This window comes from Sporobolomyces salmoneus (assembly GCF_050403485.1).
Source record: "Sporobolomyces salmoneus JCM6883 DNA, S_salmoneus_JCM6883_v1_ctg2, whole genome shotgun sequence".
Classification (NCBI taxonomy): Eukaryota; Fungi; Basidiomycota; class Microbotryomycetes; order Sporidiobolales; family Sporidiobolaceae; genus Sporobolomyces; species Sporobolomyces salmoneus.
The window spans coordinates 619,360-640,482 of record NW_027481161.1 but is presented as its reverse complement, the minus strand read 5'-3'; the positions used below and the strand labels follow the sequence as shown (position 1 = coordinate 640,482).

General features: G+C 52.2%; 8 protein-coding genes across 8 annotated transcripts; 4 read left to right on the top strand and 4 right to left on the bottom strand.

Annotated features, from left to right (window-relative positions):
* Nucleotides 1-181: 181 nt before the first annotated feature.
* NOP56 (snoRNP complex protein NOP56) lies at nucleotides 182-2,227 on the top strand (the record flags this gene model as incomplete). The annotated part of the gene is made up of 6 exons (XM_076628729.1): nucleotides 182-193; nucleotides 284-476; nucleotides 682-1,633; nucleotides 1,693-1,777; nucleotides 1,842-2,009; nucleotides 2,081-2,227. 6 exons carry the CDS (start codon nucleotides 182-184, stop codon nucleotides 2,225-2,227), a joined length of 1,557 nt encoding a protein of 518 aa, XP_076491465.1.
* Nucleotides 2,228-2,781: 554 nt separating this feature from the next.
* Nucleotides 2,782-6,374, bottom strand: JCM6883_003757 (Zn(II)2Cys6 transcription factor domain-containing protein; the record flags this gene model as incomplete). The annotated part of the gene is made up of 11 exons (XM_076628728.1): nucleotides 2,782-3,389; nucleotides 3,493-3,623; nucleotides 3,693-4,007; nucleotides 4,081-4,426; nucleotides 4,497-4,715; nucleotides 4,780-5,032; nucleotides 5,101-5,204; nucleotides 5,268-5,686; nucleotides 5,755-5,831; nucleotides 5,899-5,931; nucleotides 6,003-6,374. 11 exons carry the CDS (start codon nucleotides 6,372-6,374, stop codon nucleotides 2,782-2,784), a joined length of 2,877 nt encoding a protein of 958 aa, XP_076491464.1.
* Nucleotides 6,375-6,865: 491 nt separating this feature from the next.
* On the bottom strand, nucleotides 6,866-7,647 carry JCM6883_003756 (NADH dehydrogenase [ubiquinone] 1 beta subcomplex subunit 9; the record flags this gene model as incomplete). Its single annotated transcript, XM_076628727.1, has 7 exons — nucleotides 6,866-6,916; nucleotides 6,987-7,002; nucleotides 7,075-7,102; nucleotides 7,177-7,331; nucleotides 7,400-7,437; nucleotides 7,499-7,525; nucleotides 7,612-7,647. 7 exons carry the CDS (start codon nucleotides 7,645-7,647, stop codon nucleotides 6,866-6,868), a joined length of 351 nt encoding a protein of 116 aa, XP_076491463.1.
* Nucleotides 7,648-8,526: 879 nt separating this feature from the next.
* Nucleotides 8,527-9,156, top strand: JCM6883_003755 (uncharacterized protein; the record flags this gene model as incomplete). The annotated part of the gene is made up of 1 exon (XM_076628726.1): nucleotides 8,527-9,156. The coding sequence occupies one exon, from the start codon at nucleotides 8,527-8,529 to the stop codon at nucleotides 9,154-9,156; it is 630 nt and encodes a 209-aa protein (XP_076491462.1).
* A 926-nt stretch (nucleotides 9,157-10,082) lies between these two features.
* Nucleotides 10,083-11,754, bottom strand: JCM6883_003754 (amidohydrolase; the record flags this gene model as incomplete). Its single annotated transcript, XM_076628725.1, has 3 exons — nucleotides 10,083-10,347; nucleotides 10,420-11,076; nucleotides 11,156-11,754. The coding sequence occupies 3 exons, from the start codon at nucleotides 11,752-11,754 to the stop codon at nucleotides 10,083-10,085; spliced, it is 1,521 nt and encodes a 506-aa protein (XP_076491461.1).
* A 351-nt stretch (nucleotides 11,755-12,105) lies between these two features.
* JCM6883_003753 (uncharacterized protein) lies at nucleotides 12,106-14,421 on the bottom strand (the record flags this gene model as incomplete). The annotated part of the gene is made up of 6 exons (XM_076628724.1): nucleotides 12,106-13,197; nucleotides 13,266-13,459; nucleotides 13,521-13,668; nucleotides 13,736-14,026; nucleotides 14,190-14,262; nucleotides 14,339-14,421. 6 exons carry the CDS (start codon nucleotides 14,419-14,421, stop codon nucleotides 12,106-12,108), a joined length of 1,881 nt encoding a protein of 626 aa, XP_076491460.1.
* Nucleotides 14,422-14,957: 536 nt separating this feature from the next.
* On the top strand, nucleotides 14,958-18,064 carry HRD1 (E3 ubiquitin-protein ligase HRD1; the record flags this gene model as incomplete). Its single annotated transcript, XM_076628723.1, has 7 exons — nucleotides 14,958-15,098; nucleotides 15,192-15,284; nucleotides 15,353-15,505; nucleotides 15,567-15,719; nucleotides 15,795-15,921; nucleotides 15,988-16,414; nucleotides 16,474-18,064. The coding sequence occupies 7 exons, from the start codon at nucleotides 14,958-14,960 to the stop codon at nucleotides 18,062-18,064; spliced, it is 2,685 nt and encodes an 894-aa protein (XP_076491459.1).
* Nucleotides 18,065-18,444: 380 nt separating this feature from the next.
* On the top strand, nucleotides 18,445-19,620 carry JCM6883_003751 (uncharacterized protein; the record flags this gene model as incomplete). The annotated part of the gene is made up of 2 exons (XM_076628722.1): nucleotides 18,445-18,799; nucleotides 18,872-19,620. 2 exons carry the CDS (start codon nucleotides 18,445-18,447, stop codon nucleotides 19,618-19,620), a joined length of 1,104 nt encoding a protein of 367 aa, XP_076491458.1.
* Nucleotides 19,621-21,123: the final 1,503 nt, after the last annotated feature.

Here is a 21,123-nt window from a genome sequence, read left to right as displayed (position 1 = left end):
TTCAATACACCTTCGTATACAGTCTACTGATATTCTAGTCTCACCAAAGTGTAGCACAGAAGAGAGGGAATTTTGGCAGCCTTTTTTCGACTTTGAGAGATTGAGGCTTTCCACCACCCGACACACCTCGCCCGGCCTTCAGTACAGGACCAGGCATAGACTCCAGGAGTGTCTGATCAATATGGCTACCCATGTGAGTCTCCTCCCCTCGATTCTTGCCCATGTAGGAGTAGCATCAAGATTCCTGACATTTTTCTCATCTCTCCCGAATTGATCTTGATAGCTTCTCTTTGAATGCGCTACGGGACTCGCATTATTCTCTTCAGAGTTCGCAGAGGAAATCGGCAAGAACGTCAAGACGGCCCAGGACTCGATCAACGATGTAGCAAAGTTTGGCAAACTCGTAAAACTCGTATCCTTCGTCCCGTTCCAGGACGCCGCCCATGCTTTGGAGGTTGCGAACGATGTTTCTGAAGGTATGTCGAGATTCGTACATGGTCGAATCGCGGAGAGATGGAACGAGATTTGGTGAATAGTTGGGGAGGCGGGAAAGACAGTTGGCATTCCAGAGTCGTCGAAAAGGAGTATATGAGTGCATCGGAAGATTTGAGGGAAACGAGCACAATCAGGTTAAAGAGCGGAAGAGCCAGAAACTCAAAACTGTGATTTTCATTTTTCTAGGTGTCGTTCACGAATTCCTTCACGGTCTCCTCGAACTCAACCTCGCCAAGAAAGCCGGAGTCGTCCTCGGTGTCGAAGAACGTACCCTCGCATCCTCGATCAAAGGTGGACTCGGGATCGACTGCGACGCTTCCGACCGCTCGCTCGAACTCCTCCGAGGAATCCGTCTCCACCAAGAGAAACTCCTTGCCGGTCTCGAAGAAGGTGACACGAAACGATCTCAACTCGGACTCGGACACGCCTACTCGCGTGCGAAAGTAAAGTTCAACGTTAACCGATCCGACAACATGATCATTCAAGCGATCGCACTCCTCGATCAACTCGACAAGGACGTCAACACGTTCGCGATGCGAGTACGTGAATGGTACGGATGGCATTTCCCCGAACTCGTCAGGATCGTTCCGGACAACTACCAATACGCGAAAGTTATTCACTTGCTCGGCGACAAATCTCAACTTACCGAAGAAATCCTCGAACCCCTCACTGAACTCCTCGGCGACAACGACGTCCTCGCTCGCAACATCCTCGACGCTTCCCGTGCTTCGATGGGTACCGACATCTCGATCGTCGATCACCTCAACATCAAAAACTTCGCTACTCGAGTTATCCACCTCTACGATTACCGCAAATCTCTCCAGAAATACCTCTCGGACAAGATGGGAGTCGTCGCTCCTAACCTCGCCTCTTTGATCGGAGACACGGTCGGAGCTCGTCTCATTTCGCACGCCGGTTCCCTCACCAACTTGTCGAAATACCCCGCCTCGACCGTTCAAATCCTCGGCGCTGAGAAAGCCCTCTTCCGTGCGCTCAAGACGAAAGGAAACACGCCGAAATACGGTCTCATCTACCATTCGACTTTCATCGGTCGTGCCGGAACGAAGAACAAGGGTCGAATTTCGAGGTTCTTGGCCAACAAATGCAGTATCGCTTCGAGGATCGATTGTTTCTCAGAGTGAGCATCTTCCTTGTCTCCGCATGTACTGCTGATCTGACCTGGTCTTCGTTCGTTAGCACCCCTTCGACCAAATTCGGAGAGGTCTTACGGAACCAAGTCGAGGAGCGATTATCGTTCTACGAGAACGGATCGAACCCTACCGTATACTCTTCTCCCTCTCTCTTTCATCACTCGCGGCAGAAACTAACGAGCTCGTTACTCGTAGAAAAATGCTGATGCGATGAAGAAAGCTCTCGATGCTCACAAGGCTGAGATCGCCGAACTTAACGGAGGAGAGGAACCTACCAAGATGGATGTCGATGAGGAAGCTGGAGAGAAGGAGAGCAAGAAGGATAAGAAGAAGAAGCGAAAGAGTCTAGCGGCTGATGAGACTGTACGCCCTCTCTCTCTCCAATTCGTTATCTCCACTTTTTCTGACTCGCTCGATGTTGTACGATTCCGTAGGCTGAAGAGACCCCCAAGAAGAAGTCGAAGAAGGAGAAGAAGGAAAAGACTGAAGAAACATCGGAGGCACCCGTCGACGAGGCCGAGAAGAAACGACTAAAAGCTGAGAAGAAGGCAGCGAAGAAGGCAGCAAAAGCATCAGCATAGAATCGTCTATCTTGTTTTCACTTTCTCTAGCTCTCGCTCTTCTTCTTCCCTTTTTACCCCGTCCTCACATCTTCGCTTCTTTTGCATTCAGTCGTTGTTCTTTACACTCTTCACCCTTCTACCCCTCCTCTCCCCCTTTCCGGAGGGTTCTGCTTTTCTTCTTTTTTCACAATGTGCTTGTTTGTCTCTTTCCTTTTCCTGGCGATACCTCTACACGCCGTTGTACTTGTACTGCACAACAATATTCTCCTACCCTCATAGTCTCTCGCCCAGTCATCCCTCGAGAGACGGAGAGAGACAAACAGATGGAGAGAACGCGATTTGATGATTTTTTGCATCCGAGATAGAAAATGGACAAGAGGTAGGAATGGGAAAGAGCTACAGAGGGTTGAGGATATAGTAATGATGCACGAAGGAAAGGTATAGGGATGGAGTATACATATTTGTGAACTAGCGTAGGCAGAACAGAACACCACAGGAAAAAAGAGGAATCTAGCAATGAAGAAGAGTCGGTTTCGCTCCACGCGGTCTCGGATTATCTCGTTTCGTCGAGACTAGAGAGACCATTGGAATTCCTCGACAGCTCGACCGTTCGGTTTGACACTTGACTGACGATAGTTGTTGTTGGGGAATACGAGAGAAGAGTTTCCGTTGCTGAGACCGCGATTCGCACCGACGGGAGAATGATAGTTCGAAACGCTGTGTTGCGCGAGGTTCGTATGTGTCGAGCTCGGGAAGGAAACGTCGATCGCCGAGTGATTCCTCGAGTTTTCCTGTGCCGGGTTTTGCGGAGCGCGATGACTGATATACTCGCTTGAAGGAGGAGGAGGTGGAACCTGAGTCTTGCCGGTGAGAGGGGGATTCGAATCGGGACTTGAACCTTGATCGATGACATCGCCCGGGCTGATACTGTGAGAGGTGGTCGAAGGTGAATCGCTGTCGACGAGTGTTGCATTCGAGGAATCAACGCCGGCAAATCCACTCAAGACCCAATTCGTAAGCGCTTCGGCTTGAGCAGTACCGAAGATGGAATTCGAATCCGCGTCGAAGGAGAGATCGCGAGAGAGAGCGGGGTCTTGGAAGGGTTGATGGGAGGGGGACAGTGGATGAGTTGAAGTTGTAGCATCATGGGAGGTATCGAGAAGGGGATCGAAAGGCAACGCTGTAAACGAGCAAAGTCGAGAAGTGTCAGTCAAAGCATCAAAATCGGTCTAGCCTTCCTTGCCAGCCGTCGAATAGTGTCGACGAGAGAGAGGGCAACTGACGGTTGTATGATGGAAGTTGAGCGAAATTTGGGGCCCGGTGATTTCGCATTTGTCGAGCACGCGTGAACTCTTCGAGACGTTGAGCAGACAGTGGAGTGTAGAAGCAAGCAAGCTGTAGTGCTTGCGAGAAGCTGGTGAATGAACAATGTCAACATCCTCGATGAAATGAATTGGAGAAGAAGAGAGAGGGGGCGACTGACTAGTCGAGCTCCGTCTCGGTCAGGACACATTGGCTACCTAACGGTCCGAACTCGTCCACCTCGTCTTCTCCCTGAGCTGCCATCGTCGCCCAGCCTTCTACCGCTTCGAGTTGAGTGAACAGGTGATAAACGACGTGTTTGTCGTGAGAATCGTGGAAAACTTTGGCGTAGAATGCGAGAACCTTGAGGCATCTTCTCACTCGACGATTCGAGTTTCCGAGGAACGACTCGAGAGCAGTTCGATCTTGAGTCGACAAGTTGTCGTTTCGCTTCGAGCGAAGCCATTCGTTCGAGAGGTTCATGATATCGAGTAGCCTGATATCGAAGAGGCAAAATCAGAGTTAGGAGACTGTTCAAGTCCACTCGAGGATGTGGTGAAGCTGCTCACCTTTCGTGCATCCGTAAACCGATGAGAAGATCGTGATGAGCCGAATGATGAAGGTCATTCTGAGCCATCGCGAACTCCCTCAAAGTTCCCGTCAAGAGTTGACAAGCTGCATGAGCTCCATCGATGTATCCCCAAAGGTGTTCGATGCTGGCGAGATAGCGAGTAGGAGATGCTCGTCGGTTCGAAGAGACTTTTGCGAACAATCGTTGAACGGCGCAGACGTAGAACCCGGTGATTCGGAGTGCTTCTTCCGCCTTCTCTGAAGTCATCGGTCCTCGTGCGTCATCGAAGAGTGCTGAGAGTTGGTCGAGGAGGTGCTCTCGTTCGAGATCGACGAGATGAACGCCTGTTCGAACGAGATCCTTTGTCAGCGACAGTTCACTCGAGCGTTCGTACCGTAGCGGTCCTCGACCCACCAGTTCCGTCAAAGTACTCGTTGAGATCATTCTCCGAGATGAGAGCTGGTAGATTGAGCCATGCCGAAATTCGAGCATCCGATTCGTACAGAGGGGTTCCGACCGTTTGCTTGATGTGCTTGACTTCGTCTTCCGAGAGATCTCCACCTTGCATGTCGTAGAAAAGTCCGAGTGCCGCCCGAAGGAAGAATCGTGCCGTTTTCGGTTTGACTTCTGCGACTGTGAGAGGAGCGAAAGTGTCAACTTCAACTCTCAACCTTCGGGTTGGCGATGAGGTGCTTACACATGATCATCTGAACGAAAGCAGTAAGAGTCTGAGCGTTCATCGCCGACGGAACTTGGAGAACCTCGAGTTTCGAACAGAGCTCCTTCGCTTGTTTCACGATCGCCCTCCAAGCGTTTTCCCTCCTCACTCCAGCCGACAACACCAACTCATGAGAGGCGTTTCCGTTTTCGATATCGGGACCGGCGACACCTAATAGAGCGCTATGAGGTGAGGCACGAGCACCGAGAGAAGCGAGAATTCCGACAACCGCCTGTTTTCTCCCCATCTCGTCAGCGAAAAGTCTTGAATCGTTCGAGAGGAAGAAAGGTGGAGACGTACCTGGCTTGCGACGTCGAGAGATTTCAAGTTCTGTTTGTAGTATGCTATGAATGGGTTAAAGATGTGGAAAGCGGGAAGGTGGTAACAGCAAGAGTTCATCGAAGCTGCGAGGAAAGAGAAAATACGGTCAGCAACGTCGATCGCCTCGTATGAGAGGAGGCGCTCACCATCGAGAAGATGTATCGTCAACGAAGAAGCCATCGCCGGTAACGCCAACCTCCAATCGCTCGAAGATTCGCCTAGATTCGACTGATCGAGGAATCGATCCCACAACTGCTGGAATCCTGGTTGTCGGTCCTCCTCTCGTTCCTCTCCTGACTGCTGTGACTGATACTGTGTAACTCCTTTTCGGGCTAGTTGATGTCGGAAATCGGAAACGGTGCGAAGAGAACGAGCTGCTGTGAGTTCGATCTCGGAGGTTGTTCGTGGAGGTGGATAAGGTACAGCGAGGGAAGTTGGAGGTAGTCGGTGCTGTGGGTGATTCGTGCTGTGTTCTCCCACGTTGATCGCACGAGGACTAGGAACGCTCGAATCGGGAGAATCGGTTTCTCGAGGTCGATTCAAAAGGGCGAGAGGTCGAAGCGCACTGTGAATGACGAGACAAGCTTAACCGGCTGTACTCAGAGCGACGCATATACACTTAAACAGACTCACAAGGATACATCGTCACCGTATTCGCATCGCTCTCTCCGTTTGACGCACCGAGTACATTCCGGATATCGACGATCGCACTGTGCGAGAAGGATCGAGCCAACACGATTAGCCGAAGGAACCGTAACAGGACATAGTCTCCCTCACCTTGACTTTTCTCGTCCGACAGGTCGAACAGGACTATCGAGGCGCAGAGAAAAACGAAAATGAGCTCAAAATAACGCAGGAAAGGGGAGGCTTTTCTCTCTTACCTTGCCCGTCACTTTGACCAATTCTGATCCAGCTGCAAACTGTTTCGGTAACATCTCGTCCGGGATCGTTGCTGAAACGTGAAGGAGTCCTCCATTTCCCCACCCGCTGTTGTTCGAAGCCGGTAGCTGCTGCGGTCGAAGCGGTTGTTGCGGCGGTAGACCTTGTTGTCCGATTCCGTTCGCAGCGTAGCTGGGTCCGGGTAAGTCGAGAGGAGGTCGGAAAGACCATTGATCAAACGGCTGAGCGAGATTTTGTTCTCTCGACGCGGGAGGAGGAGGAGGGAGAGTCGGACGCCAGGAAGAGTCGATAGGTACTGGTAGAGGTAACTCGTAGCTGTCTGGAGCCGAGTAGGGCACTGAGTAGCCCGACATTCGATGAACTTCCGAGAAAGGGAGGATGGGTCGACCGTGGGCTACAGGAGCTTGTCGAGTGGGCGGTCTACTCGCTTGCCGTAACTTGTTGAAAAGTGGCGGACTCGTGAAAGTGTTTGGAGGAGTTGAGTTGAGGGAAGGAAGGAAACAATTTCTCGTCCGTCGGAAGTCGAGCGCACGCGCACCGCCCGATTTGGTGACTTCAGAAGGCAAGGCTGCATCCGAAAAGGATTGCAGACTCTTCGTGACGAAGACGCCCTCTCGTTCTCGCTGTAAGTGCAGCATCCGCTCGATATTGTTGCGAAGTCGACGCTACCTTCGAAGCCTTCCTCGCCCTCATGCCAGTTCCGAGACTCGAGGCCGGTCACCATGTACTACTAGTGTATGCGACAAAGACTTCGTCGGGCGAGTGGAACATCCTCGGACGCGAGAACCAGAAACGGAGAAAGAAAGAGAAAGTTTACAGATTTCAAAAACACGGAACTCTAGACTTAGTGTGCGTTCAACGCGGCGTCCTTTTCGGCTTGAGTGAACATGGGAGGCTGTCAAGGAATGGGGAGGTATTGTCAGCTTCAGATCACAAGGGTTGAGGTGAAAGTCAAATCGGCATACGGGAAGGTTTCGCTCCCTGTAGGAATGGTATTCGTGATCAGTAGCTGTCTCTCTGAAGCGATCAAACACGTAAGGGAGTAGAACATACCATTTGGTTCCTTCGGGGAACAACGACGCTGCAAACAAACGAAGAGTCGAAATCGTCAGTTCGAATCATCCTCATCTCGTACTGAACGGAAAATGAACGTACGTCTGTAAGGATCCGGGTGAGCGTATTTCTGTACCTCTCGTTCCGCCTCGTTCAGTAGAGCAGCGACAGCCCTCGGGTCCCTCACGTTTCGGTTGCGTTCGAATTGAGCCCTAATCTCGATCGCCTTGTTGCGCCATAGGTCTCGGCGAACGTACCTGTTCAAAGTGGATCTCGGTCAGTCCGGGCGAGCGGAGGAGAGCTTGAGGGATGAGAGATTTCGAACCAATCGAGGGCGCCCTTGAGGGCTCGTCGGTACAAGTGCTGCAGCGTGAGGAGCCCAGTCAGTCTGTAGTACATCTCGGATCTGATCGCACCTGCTCACCTTGACGTAACGCGAGTGGGCTTGAGACTGTTCCGAAGTCGATGAGGAGAGAGCATCACTTGATCAGCTAACGGAGGGACAACGCAGAGGCCAGAGGCGGAGAGCTCGCTTACGAAAGGAGATACTACTGCTGCTGTTGAAGGAGGCATGCTGGAAATCGCGGTGAGTGAAGAGGAAGCGTCGTCGACGTCGTCAAATCTCTCTCCCTCTTTCCTTTCACTCGGACTCAACGCGCCTAATTCGCTCAACGCTATGAGGACCGTAGGCGGATGGAAAACATATGACAAGTCGGCTTGTCACGCCCTATGACGAGAATCGCATTTGAAACGATTTCTTGTCGTTCATCGAATCGGACGCGGTGTTTGCAGTCAGTCACTTCTTCTCGCTGAAGCTCTGCTTCTATACTTCCAGAGAATACAGTGTAAGTTTGGACGGCCTGCAGGTAGAACGGAACCTTGTTAGGGTCGGCCTGTTTTCTATTCTTCCGCTCTCTTGCCCGTTCGCACGCAGAAAGCGCTTCTGAGCTTCTGACGGGGCACTCTTGACGGCCTCGCTCCGCAAGAGTCACCTTTCTTCTTCTAAATGCTAGTCGCGCGGCTCGGTTCGCACACTAAAAAAGGTGTCGCAGGAATTGGACCTCCTTTGAACGCAACTCTCCGCAGAGACTTCTCGACTCTGCCGAGGCGACAAGCGAAGAACACAAGATCCCAAAAGGCGAGCGTGACGATCACGGAAAGTCAGTCCATCGGTTGAGCACGCCAGCGATGCGAGACTGTAGACTCGAGCTCGATCAGGTCGCGAGTTTTTTTGGAAGAAAGAACCTCGCATAATTTTCCTGCTTGTCGCGTTTTGTAGCGTGGCTCTCTCGATCAATGGAACATGTGCGGCAGGAACTTTCGACAAACAAAACAACATCGCAGTACTGTAAGGAAGAACGAAAAAAATCAAAAGGTAGGAAGAACACAGCGACCTGCATTCCTCTTCTTCACATCCTTGACACTCTCGACAACCTCTTCAGCTACTTTGAGATGACGACGCAGACCTACTCTTTCCCTGCCGAATACCTCCCATGGCCCTCTCGCGACCCGACTTCTTCCCACTTCTCTACCACTTCCAGCTCCAGAGCTCTCTACCTCTCTCCCTGGTTCAGTCGAGTCGAATGCGTTTACCCTTGCGATGACTGTCTCCCTCTCACACCGCCGACTTCCTCCTCCCCTCTCGCCGCGAAGGACTTCACTCGATCTTCTCGCCGTTCTGGTCCTGCCCCTCACGAGTCTACTCCCTTTCCCAATTCCCAACAGGCCAAGTTTGTCGAAACGTCGGGCCTTGCGTCGTATCGCTTCCCGAATGGACTTCCCACACCAGCGTCCTCGAGGCCGAATTCGCCAACTCCTCCCCATTCGAAACTGCCTCAATCTCCCACTTCGTTCAACCGTGACCTCTCTTCCCACGGCAAGCGGAGACACCTAGAGAAAGACGAAGAGGAGGAGGAGGACGAGAGGGAAAATGAAGACGAGGACGAAGAAGAATTCCGGGAAAGAATGCTCAAAAGAAGGAGATTGGAGGAATTTGACGGCGACATGGAAGGATGGGAGCAGAGTCGGGACGAAGGTGTCAACGAGCGGTCAGGAGACGAAAAAGAGGAGGAACGTAATTGATAGAATCAGGAAGGAACGACGAAAGGAAGGAATATTTGTTTTCGCAGGATTTTGTTGGATCTGCATCTTCGCTCAATATCCTTGTTCTTATTGTACACTTATACTGGAAGCTGGACTACCGCTTTGACCCCGACCCTCCGAGAGAAGTCTACCTACGAGTTGAAGTCGATGGCCGCGAAAGAAACGAGCTTCTTTCCCAGCGAACAGTCACTTCGATACGACTTTTATCAACGGAACTCCACGCGACGCGCTCACATCAATACAGTAGACTGTTCGTAACATGGCTCCACCCTTACTGAACCCGTACGAGGAGGAACAACAAGGTAAGTCGGCCGTTTCTTCATCATCTAACAATCACTCTCCTCCTCGTCCACGCCCTCTGCTGACCTCGCCGTTGATCGTGGCGGATTGCAGTTATCATCTCGCGGATACTGGGCACCGTGGAAAAGCTCAATGAGAGCATGCTGGAGGTAAATAGCGCGATCGAGGTAAGTCAACCAACTCTCTCCGTCTCGGAGCCCGGTGCGTCCCAGGGAATGAGTTGCTTGACACTCGAAGCCTTTGATGCGGATGCGAGCGTGGTCTAAACAATCGAGCAAAAGCTGACACACTCGCTCGTTCGCCGACTCGTTTGAACAGCAAGTGAACGGTTACAACGCTTCGACCAGTGAGATTACGGATCTATGGATCAACTACATGAGGAACGTCCAGTGGAATCTTCAATCAACGAAGCAAATGCACGATCCCTTATAAATCGCCTCGCCTCGACTGTTTCTCCCTCTCGCCTCTTCCGTTCAGTCTCGCACTCTCTCCGTGTTGTAATCTGTACTTTCATGTCCAGTTGGTAACGGCTACTCAGGAGGCCAAACAAGAGAGCTCAGAGACGAGACGCGCTCGAACTTGAAAACAAATCACGACAGATTTCGTTACAGCTTAAGGTGCGTGACTCTACCTCCCAACATGGTCGCCTTTACATCCATAGCCCTCAACTCATTCGCGTTCGCCTTGAGGGGATCACTGGCGAGAATCACGAGATCCGCTTGCTCTCCCACCTCGATCCCAACTTTCCCATTCCAAGTCGAGCTTTTCCACGCTACTTCGTTCGAGATGCATTGTTCTGGGTGCCAGCTCAGTCCCGAATTTTCTTCTCCTCTTGCCGTGCGAGAGACGGCTACGGCGATAGCGTCCCAACTATCATTCGAGGAGAGTCAGTTTGAAATGCCGGTGACAACGCAGAAACGACACACGGGAAACTGTGCTTACGGATCGATAGGCGCAACCGGGGCGTCTGAACCCATCTTCAACTCGACTCCAGCTTCGACGAGAGATGCAAAAGCATAAGCTCGTTCAGTCCTCCCGGGCCAGAATTTCGCAGCCAATTCCCGATCGTCGATAAGGTGGCAAGGCTGAACCGATGCTATTAGGTTGAGTTGCGTGAACAGAGGGATGTCGGATAGAGTAAGGAGTTGAGCGTGCTCAATCGAAGATCCGGGAAGAGGAGGAGGGGAGATTTTGGCGAGTGTTTCTAGCGTGAGGCGATTTGCGGCGTCACCAATCGCGTGTACTGCAAGTCGTAGTCCATTCCGTGTCGCTTTCTCGGCGAGATCCTTCAAAGTTGAAACTGGAACTTCCATCCGCCCAAAGTTTGTCGGTTCAGACGGATAGTGATCGCAACAGAACGCCGTCCGACTCCCCAACGATCCATCGGTAATGATCTTGTGAGGTCCGATCGTTACGAGTCCCTCTGTTCCGTCGACTGCGTCTCCCGTACGATGTCCAGCTTCGATCGCCTCGTCCAGGTGCTCTTGATACATGCCTACTGACACCCTCAAGCTCCTTGTACCCTTCTCGTACCTCCGTCTCCAGATTCTTGCATTGAAGGCCCATTCGAGATCGACAATCTGAGTCACACCCATCGCGCTGTTCACAGAAAACGAAACGACTATGAGCGTTAGGGGCCAGGTCTCGACCAGCCATAGCAAGCTCGGGAAGGACTCACGCAGCTTTGCTTGCAGCCTCATCGACCCAGCGATCAAGAATGTCCTCCGAGATGTCGTTGAGCTTTTCGAACGTCTTAAAACAATCTCCTTCGAGGAGGATTCCGTCGCGTCCTTCAGGTTCGTAGCCCAATCGGCGAAGCGCCTCCGAGTTGGCACATAAAGAATGGAGTCCAGCGAACAGAATAACGAGAGGTTTGTTCGTGAAGTCGAGCGAAGAACGAGAAATGCTGTCTCCTTCTTCCCATTCTCCAACTCGCATTTTGTGAGCGACGATGAACGGTAAACCTTCTTCCTTCGCTTGCTCCTCGACGTAGGGTTTCACGAGCTCGAGCACCTCATTCGACGACTTGCAGTGATACAGATCGAGTCGTCGAGTTGAAAGAGTCCAGGAGGTGAAATGAGTGTGGGCGTCGATAAGAGAGGGCGCGAGGTAGAGTTGACCGTGCAAATCGTAGACGTTCGAGGCGGCTGGAGGAACCTCCTGAGCTCGGGAAGTCGGAGTGATAGTCGTGATCTTTCCTCCCTCTACCACGACTGTGTACGTTTCCCGAGGGTCTTCGAAGCCGACGAGACGTGCATTGACGAAGACGGTTACCATGGATCTTGAAGTCGAGGCAGTAGTGGTCGCGAAATAGAGGGAGCGGCAGAAAGTCGAACCTGTAATCGACGTCTCGCAGAGCTCTATCACGAAGCTTGGCGAAACGATCTGCCAAGTCTCGCTCTCGACACCGTGCTGTAGTTCGGAGTTTGTAAACAGCTTTGAAAGAATTGAGTATTGACATCAAGCATATTATATGAGAAAATGGTATGGGGAAGACACAGAAGTACAAGCAAATTAAGGAGACGGTGGGAGGTGAGAGAGAGAGATATGGATAGAATCAACTTATACTACTCATGAGTAAAGGAGCGAAGGAAAAAGAAGGATACAGCGGGGGAAGATAGAAAGGGTTTAAGCAGTCGAGGTGGATTCGACGTTGTGCTCGGTGTGGTGGTCTCCAGCGTTCGAAGAAGTAGCGATAGGTTCACCGAGGACGGGAGGGGGAGCGGATTTGTTCTCGGTCGTGAGCGCAGCCTTTTCGGGACTCGAGGTTCCGTTTCCAACGTAGGCGGGGAGAGTCTCAGCCTTCATCGATTGGGGACCAGACTCCTCGGCGTGGATGTGCTCGTGTTCGAGGGGGTTGTGATCGACGGTGTTGCCGGCGGCGGGAGTTGTGGGAGCGGTAGCACTGTGTTCCTCCTCCTCATCTTCTTCCTCCGAACTGCCGCCAAATTCTTCCGAGTCTTCATCCTCGTCGTGATGAGGAGCAGCTACGGATTCACCAGGGGCAGCGATAACGACCGATTGGTTCGAAGGAGCAACGGCAGATTCACCGAAGGTCGTGGTAGCGGACGAGGCGTTCTTGTCGGCTTCGGCTTGAGCGCGTTCAGCTTCGTCACCAGTGAGAACATGGTCTCCAGGAACGGCGGCAACGTCCGAGGCTAATCCAGCTCCTTCCGAAGGTTTTTCGATTCCGATGTTCGCGATGGCGGCCGAAACGGGGTCGCGCGAGACGACGGTACGAGTCTCGGTCGCAGTCTTGGTGTCGCGAGAGAGACGGTCGACCTCCTCGTGCCAAGCGAGCATCTCGTTGTGAGTGCGAGCTCGGAAAGTGTAGGCGATCTCCTTTCCTCCGAATCGAAGAGTGTTCTTGACCTTGGCTTCAGCCGAACTCTTGACAGCCTTGTTACCGGTGAGGTGGAACTTGTGAGACTTGTCGGAGACCTTGGCGGGAGCAGAGAGGGAGCATTCGGGAAGGAAGAGGGAGAATCCGGGAGCGGTGGTATCGGCAGAGTTGGGGGAACGACGTTCGTGGAGGTAACCAGAGGGAGTGAGGACGTAGTAAGATTCGGTGTACTTCTTGGTGAATCGCTTCTTGCGCTCGAGGTAACCTTCGCGGAGAGGGTGAGTCGAGGCGTGGTTCATACCGGGGAAGTTGATGGCGGAGATGGAACGGCTAGGAGTGTTGGGGTCGATGAGGTTGGTAGATTCTTGGTTGATGTACTGCGAAGGCGGAGAAGGGTCAATCACGAGGTCAAATCGAAAGAGGGAAAAAAGGCCAATCGACTCACATGTTCCCATTCAGCCTTGGGGTCGACACGTTGAAGAGCCTCGGCGATCGTGGTGTGAACCTTGGTCAATTCTTCGACGTGAGTCTTGCGAGCGTCTTCGTAGAGCTTGCACGCGGATTGGATCGACTTGGCGATTCCCTCTTCGAACGAAGCTTGTTGTTGTTGGAAACGGATCAAGGCAGCTTGGAGGTCGTCTGCAACAGGAGGGCAGATATCAGCGTGTGCAGTCAAGAAGGAAGGAACCGGTCGACTCACTCTCTTTGTGCACTTGCTTCTTAAGTTGGTTTTGAACGAGCGAGTGCGAGAGGTAGGGGTCCTTTTGAGGGAGCATTTGAACGGAGGAGTTCTCGAACGTGTCGATACCGGATTGAAGCTCGGTGAGTTGCTTGACAGAGATCTCACGCTGAAAACGAAAGCCGAGGAAGTGAGCTCAAATGGACGAACGGAGATAGGACAAAAGTGCAGCTCACCTCATGCTCAACCTCGTCAGCAAGGGCGGAGGCTTCCTTCTCGACAGCGGCGATGTGAGACTTGAGTTCACTCCTGACACCTTCGAGTTCGCGAACGACAGTTTGTTCGATCGTGTCGGCGAAGGATTGGTGTTGGTCGGCGAGGAGGCGGTTGTTGTCGCGAACTTCGTAGAGGACTTCTTGCCATCCTCCTTCTCCGAGGAAACCGTGACCCTCGTGGAACGGAACTTGGATCGTCTCGTTGAGAGCGAGGGTCGATTTGCTGGCGGCGTGCTCAATGTGAGCGAGTCCCTAAATTCACAGCGACGGGTCAGCATGGGCTTTGTGTCTTGCGGTGACCATCGCACATGAAGTGAATGTTTACCTGTCGCGAAAGAATGAACGTGTCAGTATTTTAGCGCGTAATGAAGGTATAGTTCGGTCTTATCCGCCCGCCTCCTTTTGAGAAACTCACCTTGTAGTAGTGAAGAAGAGACTTGTCAATGTGCTTCCATTGTTGAAGACGGTCGACAATCTCGTGGTCGGGACTGTGCGTGCGAAAGAAATGATCCGATGAGAAAGGGCAATTTACGATGATTTGCGAATCAGAGAGGGAAAACTCACCGGATGTGACCAGTCTTGGTCGGTTGGTGACCGTGAGTAGGTTTCGCGAGGCGTACTGATTTGTGGTGAAGGAGACCGGACATTTTCGAGTGAGGTTGAAAGTGTGTGTCGATGGGAGAAGAGGAAAAGAGAGGGAGGGAAAGCGGAGGGAAAGTCGAGATTTGAAATCGTCATCGCTTTCCCAAACAGTCTCCAAACACCTACGTCATAAAGACCCGTTTTCTTCGTCTTCTTGAGCTTGAGCACCGCAGCCAGACGAAAATTGTCCGCAAATCTTCGCAACTCCCCTCCTTTCGACGTTTCTTCCAGTCTCGAATGCAGCACGGTACAGTTCTTTGTAGAGCGGATTCTGGGTCGCTTTCACTCAATGAGACTTTGTAGACCTGCAATCTTCGTTCCTGCGAAAACCTCAGAGGTCGAGCCTGCTGCATACGACTCCTGGTCAATCACCTTTCGAGCCTTCTGCGATCTGCTGAGAGAGTGCAGAGTAGACAACAGAGGCGCTGGACTTCGTGCGAAAGATTCCGCTTAGCCAAAGTTGAATCACTTCAATCACTTCAACCTCATCCAATCCTCGACCTTACAGCAAGTCCACAGACAGGAAGCTACTCAAGGCAGGATGCTTTCGCTCAGCCGACTGCAGGCGTATGGGCTCGTCTCGACGACAATCTTCGTGTCGACTGTCATCAACGCGTTTCGGCAACGATCCAACTTCTACGCCGCTGCAGTCTACTTGTCCAAAAGCAATGCTTGCATGATGGTCAGTCTCGCCTTCCATAGTTCGTTCCAGAAGAGGAGAGATGCTGACATCGCCTTGGTTTGATCAACGTGTTTCTCTCTACACCTCTTATAGATCCTGTGGAACCAAGCAATCTATCAGACGGTACTATTCGGCAAACTCCTACAGGTCATCTTCTTGGGAGACCTTCGGTTGATCGAAGTAGAGGTGAGTTCATTTCGAGCTTCTTCGTGAAATCGGTAATGAGCTGACCAGGGGGTATCGAGCAATGACAGAGGTTACAAGAGAGGGGATGGTTCGCGGTGACGGAAACGTTGCTCGCGCTTACGATCTTCAAAGACGAATTCGAGAGTAGTTTCGTACTACTTTTCGTCAGTTTGCTCTTCCTCAAGGTGTTCCATTGGCTCGCGAGTGATCGAATCGAAGCGGTGAGTCTTGCTGTACTCTCTACCCGTTCGTGGCCGAGCTGACAAGAGTTATACATCGCAGATGGAACAATCAGCAAACGTCTCCCGACTCGCTCACGCTCGAATGATCGGTCTCCTTTCGCTCTTGTGGATCGCAGATATAGTCATGGTCCTCTTCGCAGCCGATTGTATCCTCGTCGAAGGTCCAACCGTCATGATCATGTTTGCTTCAGAGGTGACTTTTCCGAGTCGAGTTTTCATTTCGATTCTTTTCGCTGAATAGTCTCGTACCTTCGTTGCTCTTGCGCAGTACATGATCTTGGTGGCAAGCGTCTGGGCGACCTCAATGAAGTACGTCATCACCTGCATCGATATGAGGAGGGAAGTCCAATGGGAGGAGAAATCGATCTACGTGTTCTATGTCGAGCTGATCGCCGGTACGTTACCTTCCTACTAACGAATTGTCTATCGAACAAAGCTAAATTGTTGCCTGTGCTCGACAGACTTCTTCAAGCTCGTCACCTATCTCACTTTCTTCGGTCTCACCCTCACATTCTACGGTCTCCCTCTCAACATCCTTCGAGACGTCTACCTCACTCTTCGTTCCTTCCTCCTTCGACTTCGAGACCTTCGACGGTATCGACTCGCGACGAAGAATATGGACACCCTTTACCCGAACGCGACGAGGGAAGAGATGGAACAAATGACAGACAAGACTTGTATCATCTGTCGCGAGGATATGGAGTTCCAAGCAGTACCGGGCGACCAGCCTCAAGAGGGTCAACCGACTCCGACTTCCCCTCCTGTGGCGACTCCTCGGCCTGCTCAGAGGGGACCGAACGAGACGCCGAAGAAACTCCCTTGCGGTCACGTCTTCCACTTCCATTGCTTGAAGAGTTGGCTCGAACGTCAACAGAGTTGTCCGACATGGTGAGTCTCTCGAGTCTTACATCGCGCGCAAGGTACTAACGACATCTCCTCAATTGCAGTCGACGCCCGGTTCTTCCTCAAGAGCAACCGAATAACACGAACAATCCTCCCGCGGCAGCACGGCGACGACGCGAGATCGCAGGCGGAGGAGCGGTAGGAGGCGACGACGCTGCACGCCAAGAGGCGAATGCTCAACATCAAGCAGTGCGACAAGCCCAGATCAACCTCGCTCGAAATTTGGGTCGAGAGGCCTTCGAAGTCATTTTCCCGGAGATGATCTTCCCTGAAGAAGCAGCTCTTCCTGGAGAAGCTCGTCAACCAACTCCAACTACCCCGACTCTCGCTCCACCACCTCCGCCTACTCACGAGCAAACTCCAAATGCCGCCCTTCCTCCCTCTTCTCAACCTGGTACCGGTCCTTCCCCTCAACCCAGCACATCGAATCAAGCAGTCCCTTCTTCTACCTCTACTGCCCCTGTCGATCCTTCTCCAACTCCTCGAATGCGTTCACTCCTCTCCCCTCCAACTCCAATTCGTCCTTCGAGTTCGACCCCAGCCGACTCTTCCAATCCTCTCGCTCGTTTCTCTCTCCCGAATCTCGATCTTCCCCCGTCCGGCGAGGCTGGGTTGTACCATATCCCTCCTTCATTCGGAAACGTCGATCTCGATCTCTCTCGCCTGACACCGTCAACCTCAAGAGCAACTACTCAAGTAGGATACGCCGATGTCGGATACGGAGCTTTCCCGCAATTCGGAGGTCGAGTGACGAACGTCCCACCTCCTCAGGGCTTCGCACCGGCTGGAAGTGTTCGTCGACCTCACAATCTCGAGGAACGGATCAAGGAAATCAGGGAGAGAATGGGACAGGGAACGACTGGGAACTCGGGAGGAGAAGGTCTCCCGGACGACGTGACGAAGAACGATCAGGAAGAGTCCGGAGAGAAGAAGAAAGACAAAGGGAAAGGGAAGGAGAAGGCGGAAGAGTCGGAAGAAACGGAGCAGAAAGAGGTCGTCGCCGAAAGCACCGACGAATCCACCTCGACCGGTGTTCCAGCCCCATCACCTCGAGAAGTCGCGCTCTTAGCCGCTGAACGTCGTCGAATCGCTCAAACGAATCGACCTCCTTCGCCCTCGAGCTGGGTTCGACGAACGGATGCCCTCGCCCCTTGGTCTGAAGCGGCTCAATCGACTCCCCTCCCACCTTCGCGTGAACCTTCACCGACTCCTCCGACCTCGAGAACTCCCCCTGTAGTACCGATATCGAGCTCTTCTCCTTCTTCAACATCGACCTCGATTCCCCGTTTGATCCCTCTCTTTGATCCCTCGAACCCATCCAACACTCCTCTCTATCCCACACTTGCATCACAATCGAGTCTCGCAACAACAACACTACCTTCTCGCCGTACCTCAAAAGAGCGACTCGCTCAAGAAGTCGACAACCTCGTCCAAAGAGGAATCGAGGAAAAACTGAAAATGCTGATAGGATTTCAGGATCGGTTGGAGGGATTGGTGGATGAGATGAAGACGGCTCTATCGACGACGACGGCTAGTCCGGGTCAGGGAGAACCGCAGAAGGATGAGGAAACAGGGAAGGATTCTGAAGATTTGGGAGATCCGGAAAAGGTTTCGGTCGGCGACGTAGACACCTGAGGTGACCCGATTCTTGTAACGTCTACTCTCATCAAAAAGGAAGACTCGAGCGAAGTGGATGCAGTGAGCATGAAGCGATCAGCTGCAAACGAAGACTTCTTCGCAACGCTTTTTTTCCTGCCCATTCGCTTCTTCCTGCTTCTTCGTCGCTCTGTGCATATGAGAGAGCTTCGCACACCAGTGAGCCTCCATCAGAGCTGCGAAAGTAGGCTTCCGACTCTGGATCTCCTGATGCTCGCATCGACTTCATCCTCTCTTCCTTCTGCCACATCACTCGACTTTTCCGACTTCAGCACCTCCTGCAGAACCCAGAGCTTGACATATATACCGCCCAAACACGCCCTCTCCTCTCCTTCTCGCCCGCAAATCTCCATCGAGAGATGAAGACTCCCCCTCTCCCTCCCGAACTCTTCTCGGCCATCATTAACCATGCAGCCGAAAGCGATTCGTTCTACGGCTCGTACAAAGTTCGACTTCGAACGCTATCATCTTTATCGCTCGTCAATCGGACCTTCCACGACTTCAGTCAACCTCTTGTGCCCCAAAAGGTTTACTGCCGAGATTCAAAGCGTCTGAAGAAGATCTTGCAAGGAGATGTTGCGGAGAAAGTGCGAAGTCTTACGTGTAATCACGGTCGGGTCTTAGAGCTCATTCCATTTTCTCGTTTCGTCAATTTGCTCGAATTGAGATTGGACGTCCCATACATCGTCATGAAGCCAATCGGAGGACATCAACGTGGGTTCCGTCTCTCCCTCTTCCTGGCCGCGGGCTGCAATGGACAAATTGATTGATGAATTTTGCTCACAGACCTCGCAAGACTCGCGATCGAAAATGCTCACTTGGAAATGTCGGCAAACCTCATCCTTCCCCAACTCGTCGAGCTATCACTCGACAACGTCACCGTCTTCCCTTCCAATGTGTCTCCGGTAGAAGGATCCGCCAACTTCCTCTCGATTTCCCGGCTCCCTTCCCTCCGAGCTTTGGCGCTCCGCAAGCTGAAGGCAGACGTCACCGGAGGTTCCCGCCTGCCCATGGTCGGATACTCTCTCCTCTCTCGACTCGATTGTATCGTCGCGGATCGAGTTTATCCCTTCGCTCATAAAGTCGAAATCCCTCAACCCCCTTCCAAGCCTCTTTCCTATCCCGTTCGATTCCTCCTCGATCTCACCCCGAGCCAAATTGATGGTGTTATTCGCTACCAACTTGGCTTTGCCCTCCGTATGACTCGTGTTCGAATTCGTCTCCCCTGCGATCCGATTCCTGGTCGTAACGCGATCGAAGAGGTTCTCTCCTTGGTCGAAACGCTCCTCAACGACACAACCATGTTGTTGCAACTGTATCTCGACTTCATACCTCGACGCGGAAGGAGCAGCTTCCTCCTCGACACAGAATTGGGACAGAAAGTCGAGAAATTTGAAAATCTGGCAATTGAGAAGAACGTAGAAAACATTTGGGAGAGGCACGAAGATGACTGGTGTAGGAGTTTGGTATCGAACGAGTTCTGGAGGAGGTCAAGGGAAAAAAAAGAGAGGGGCAGCGAAGGAAATCGACGTTGATCTCGAGTTTGTAGCACTTTTCGTTTCCTGTCTGTCCCATTCTTTGCAACCGCGCGCGCCGTTTCCTGCGAACCGGAGAAAGCGTTGCGAGGAAGGTGATTCAGCAAGGATTGCAAAGCAAAGAGAAGCAGAGAGCAACGGTCCTCGATGTGCGATCGAGCTTTGCTTTTTGTTGCTCGCGGCGGTGGGTAAGGTAGCCAGTTTCTATTCCGTGTAGTCAGCAAGTGATAGGGAGAGAGTTCAGGCGTAGACAAATAGGAATCGAGTTCAAGCGCGGACCTTTACTTCACTTCTTTCAAACTCGCCTATCTTTCTCCTCTTTCCTATCTTCCTCTTCCTCCCGACATTGCATGCCTCGACTACCCGATGTAGATGTTCTTCTCCCTTTTCGTTGTGCTAATAGAGTGACGACAAATGAGATCAGAGCGGATTTTGGGAGGAGTGCGAGATGAGAACCCACCTCTTCTGTTTCAAACAAAATATGCCCGCCAGTCTTCTCCCTCAAGTTCGCCACGGTACCATTCAGCTCTGCCTGCGTCCTCTTTCCACACATGCACAACTTGGTAATCTCCTCCAACCAAGGGTCGGACAGCGGTCAATCGGGCCGGTAGTGACTTCGGGGACTCAGGCAATCCGCGGCGAGGTATCGTTTCATAGTCTTCGAGGCTGATTGCGGCGTGGATTATCTTCAATGAGGGTGGAAGGGCAGCGAGCACTCGTTGGAGCGAAATATTTGTTTCGCCGAGTTCGAATGTCGCCGTTTCCCGATCGAATACATAGACCTCGAGAAATTCTAAGCACGTGAGACGTGGGAGATGATCGAAGAGGGCTGAGGATGAGATGAGAACATCTTGAGGACACATCGTGATCTCCAATCGAGTTAAGCTTGAACAGGTCGGGAGGAATTCGTAGTTGATATCGTGGACGATGGGACCTCCGAGAGCGCAACGACGAAGAGCCGACGGGTCGAGTCGGTTGAAGAGGTCGAAGCCCAGACGCATCGTATCGACGGCGCGTCCTCCGATGAAAGCGGTCAGATCTTCTATTGGTATGCGTGGACCCGAGGCAAGAGCCGCGTCAAAACCATCCCCAGGAGTCGAATCAATGTCGAGATCTAACGTCAGGGAATCGAGAACATGAAAGCCGAGGCTGAAAGCCCTGGCGACTTCAGGGGTCCATGCGTCCGTTCCGGGGATCTCAAGTATGAATTCGCGAAGTTGTGGCAAGGCGCCTGTCGTCCGGAAGATTCTGTGGAGAGCCGACCTTGAGCTTTCGTTGTTGTCTGCCTTGAACTCAAGATAGATAAGTGAGGTGGTCGAAGTTAAGACGTGGAGCAGATCGTCGAGAGATTGAGCTTGAAACGCCGGTTCCTCCTCCTCCTCATCTTTGTCAGTTTCTCCAGGTAGTATCGTGTGGGCCAAGAGTCGGACCAGTTTGGCGAGATGCGGGAAGTCTTCGAAATGTTGAGCTAGAGAATGAATCGACGACGGGTCGATTTTCACA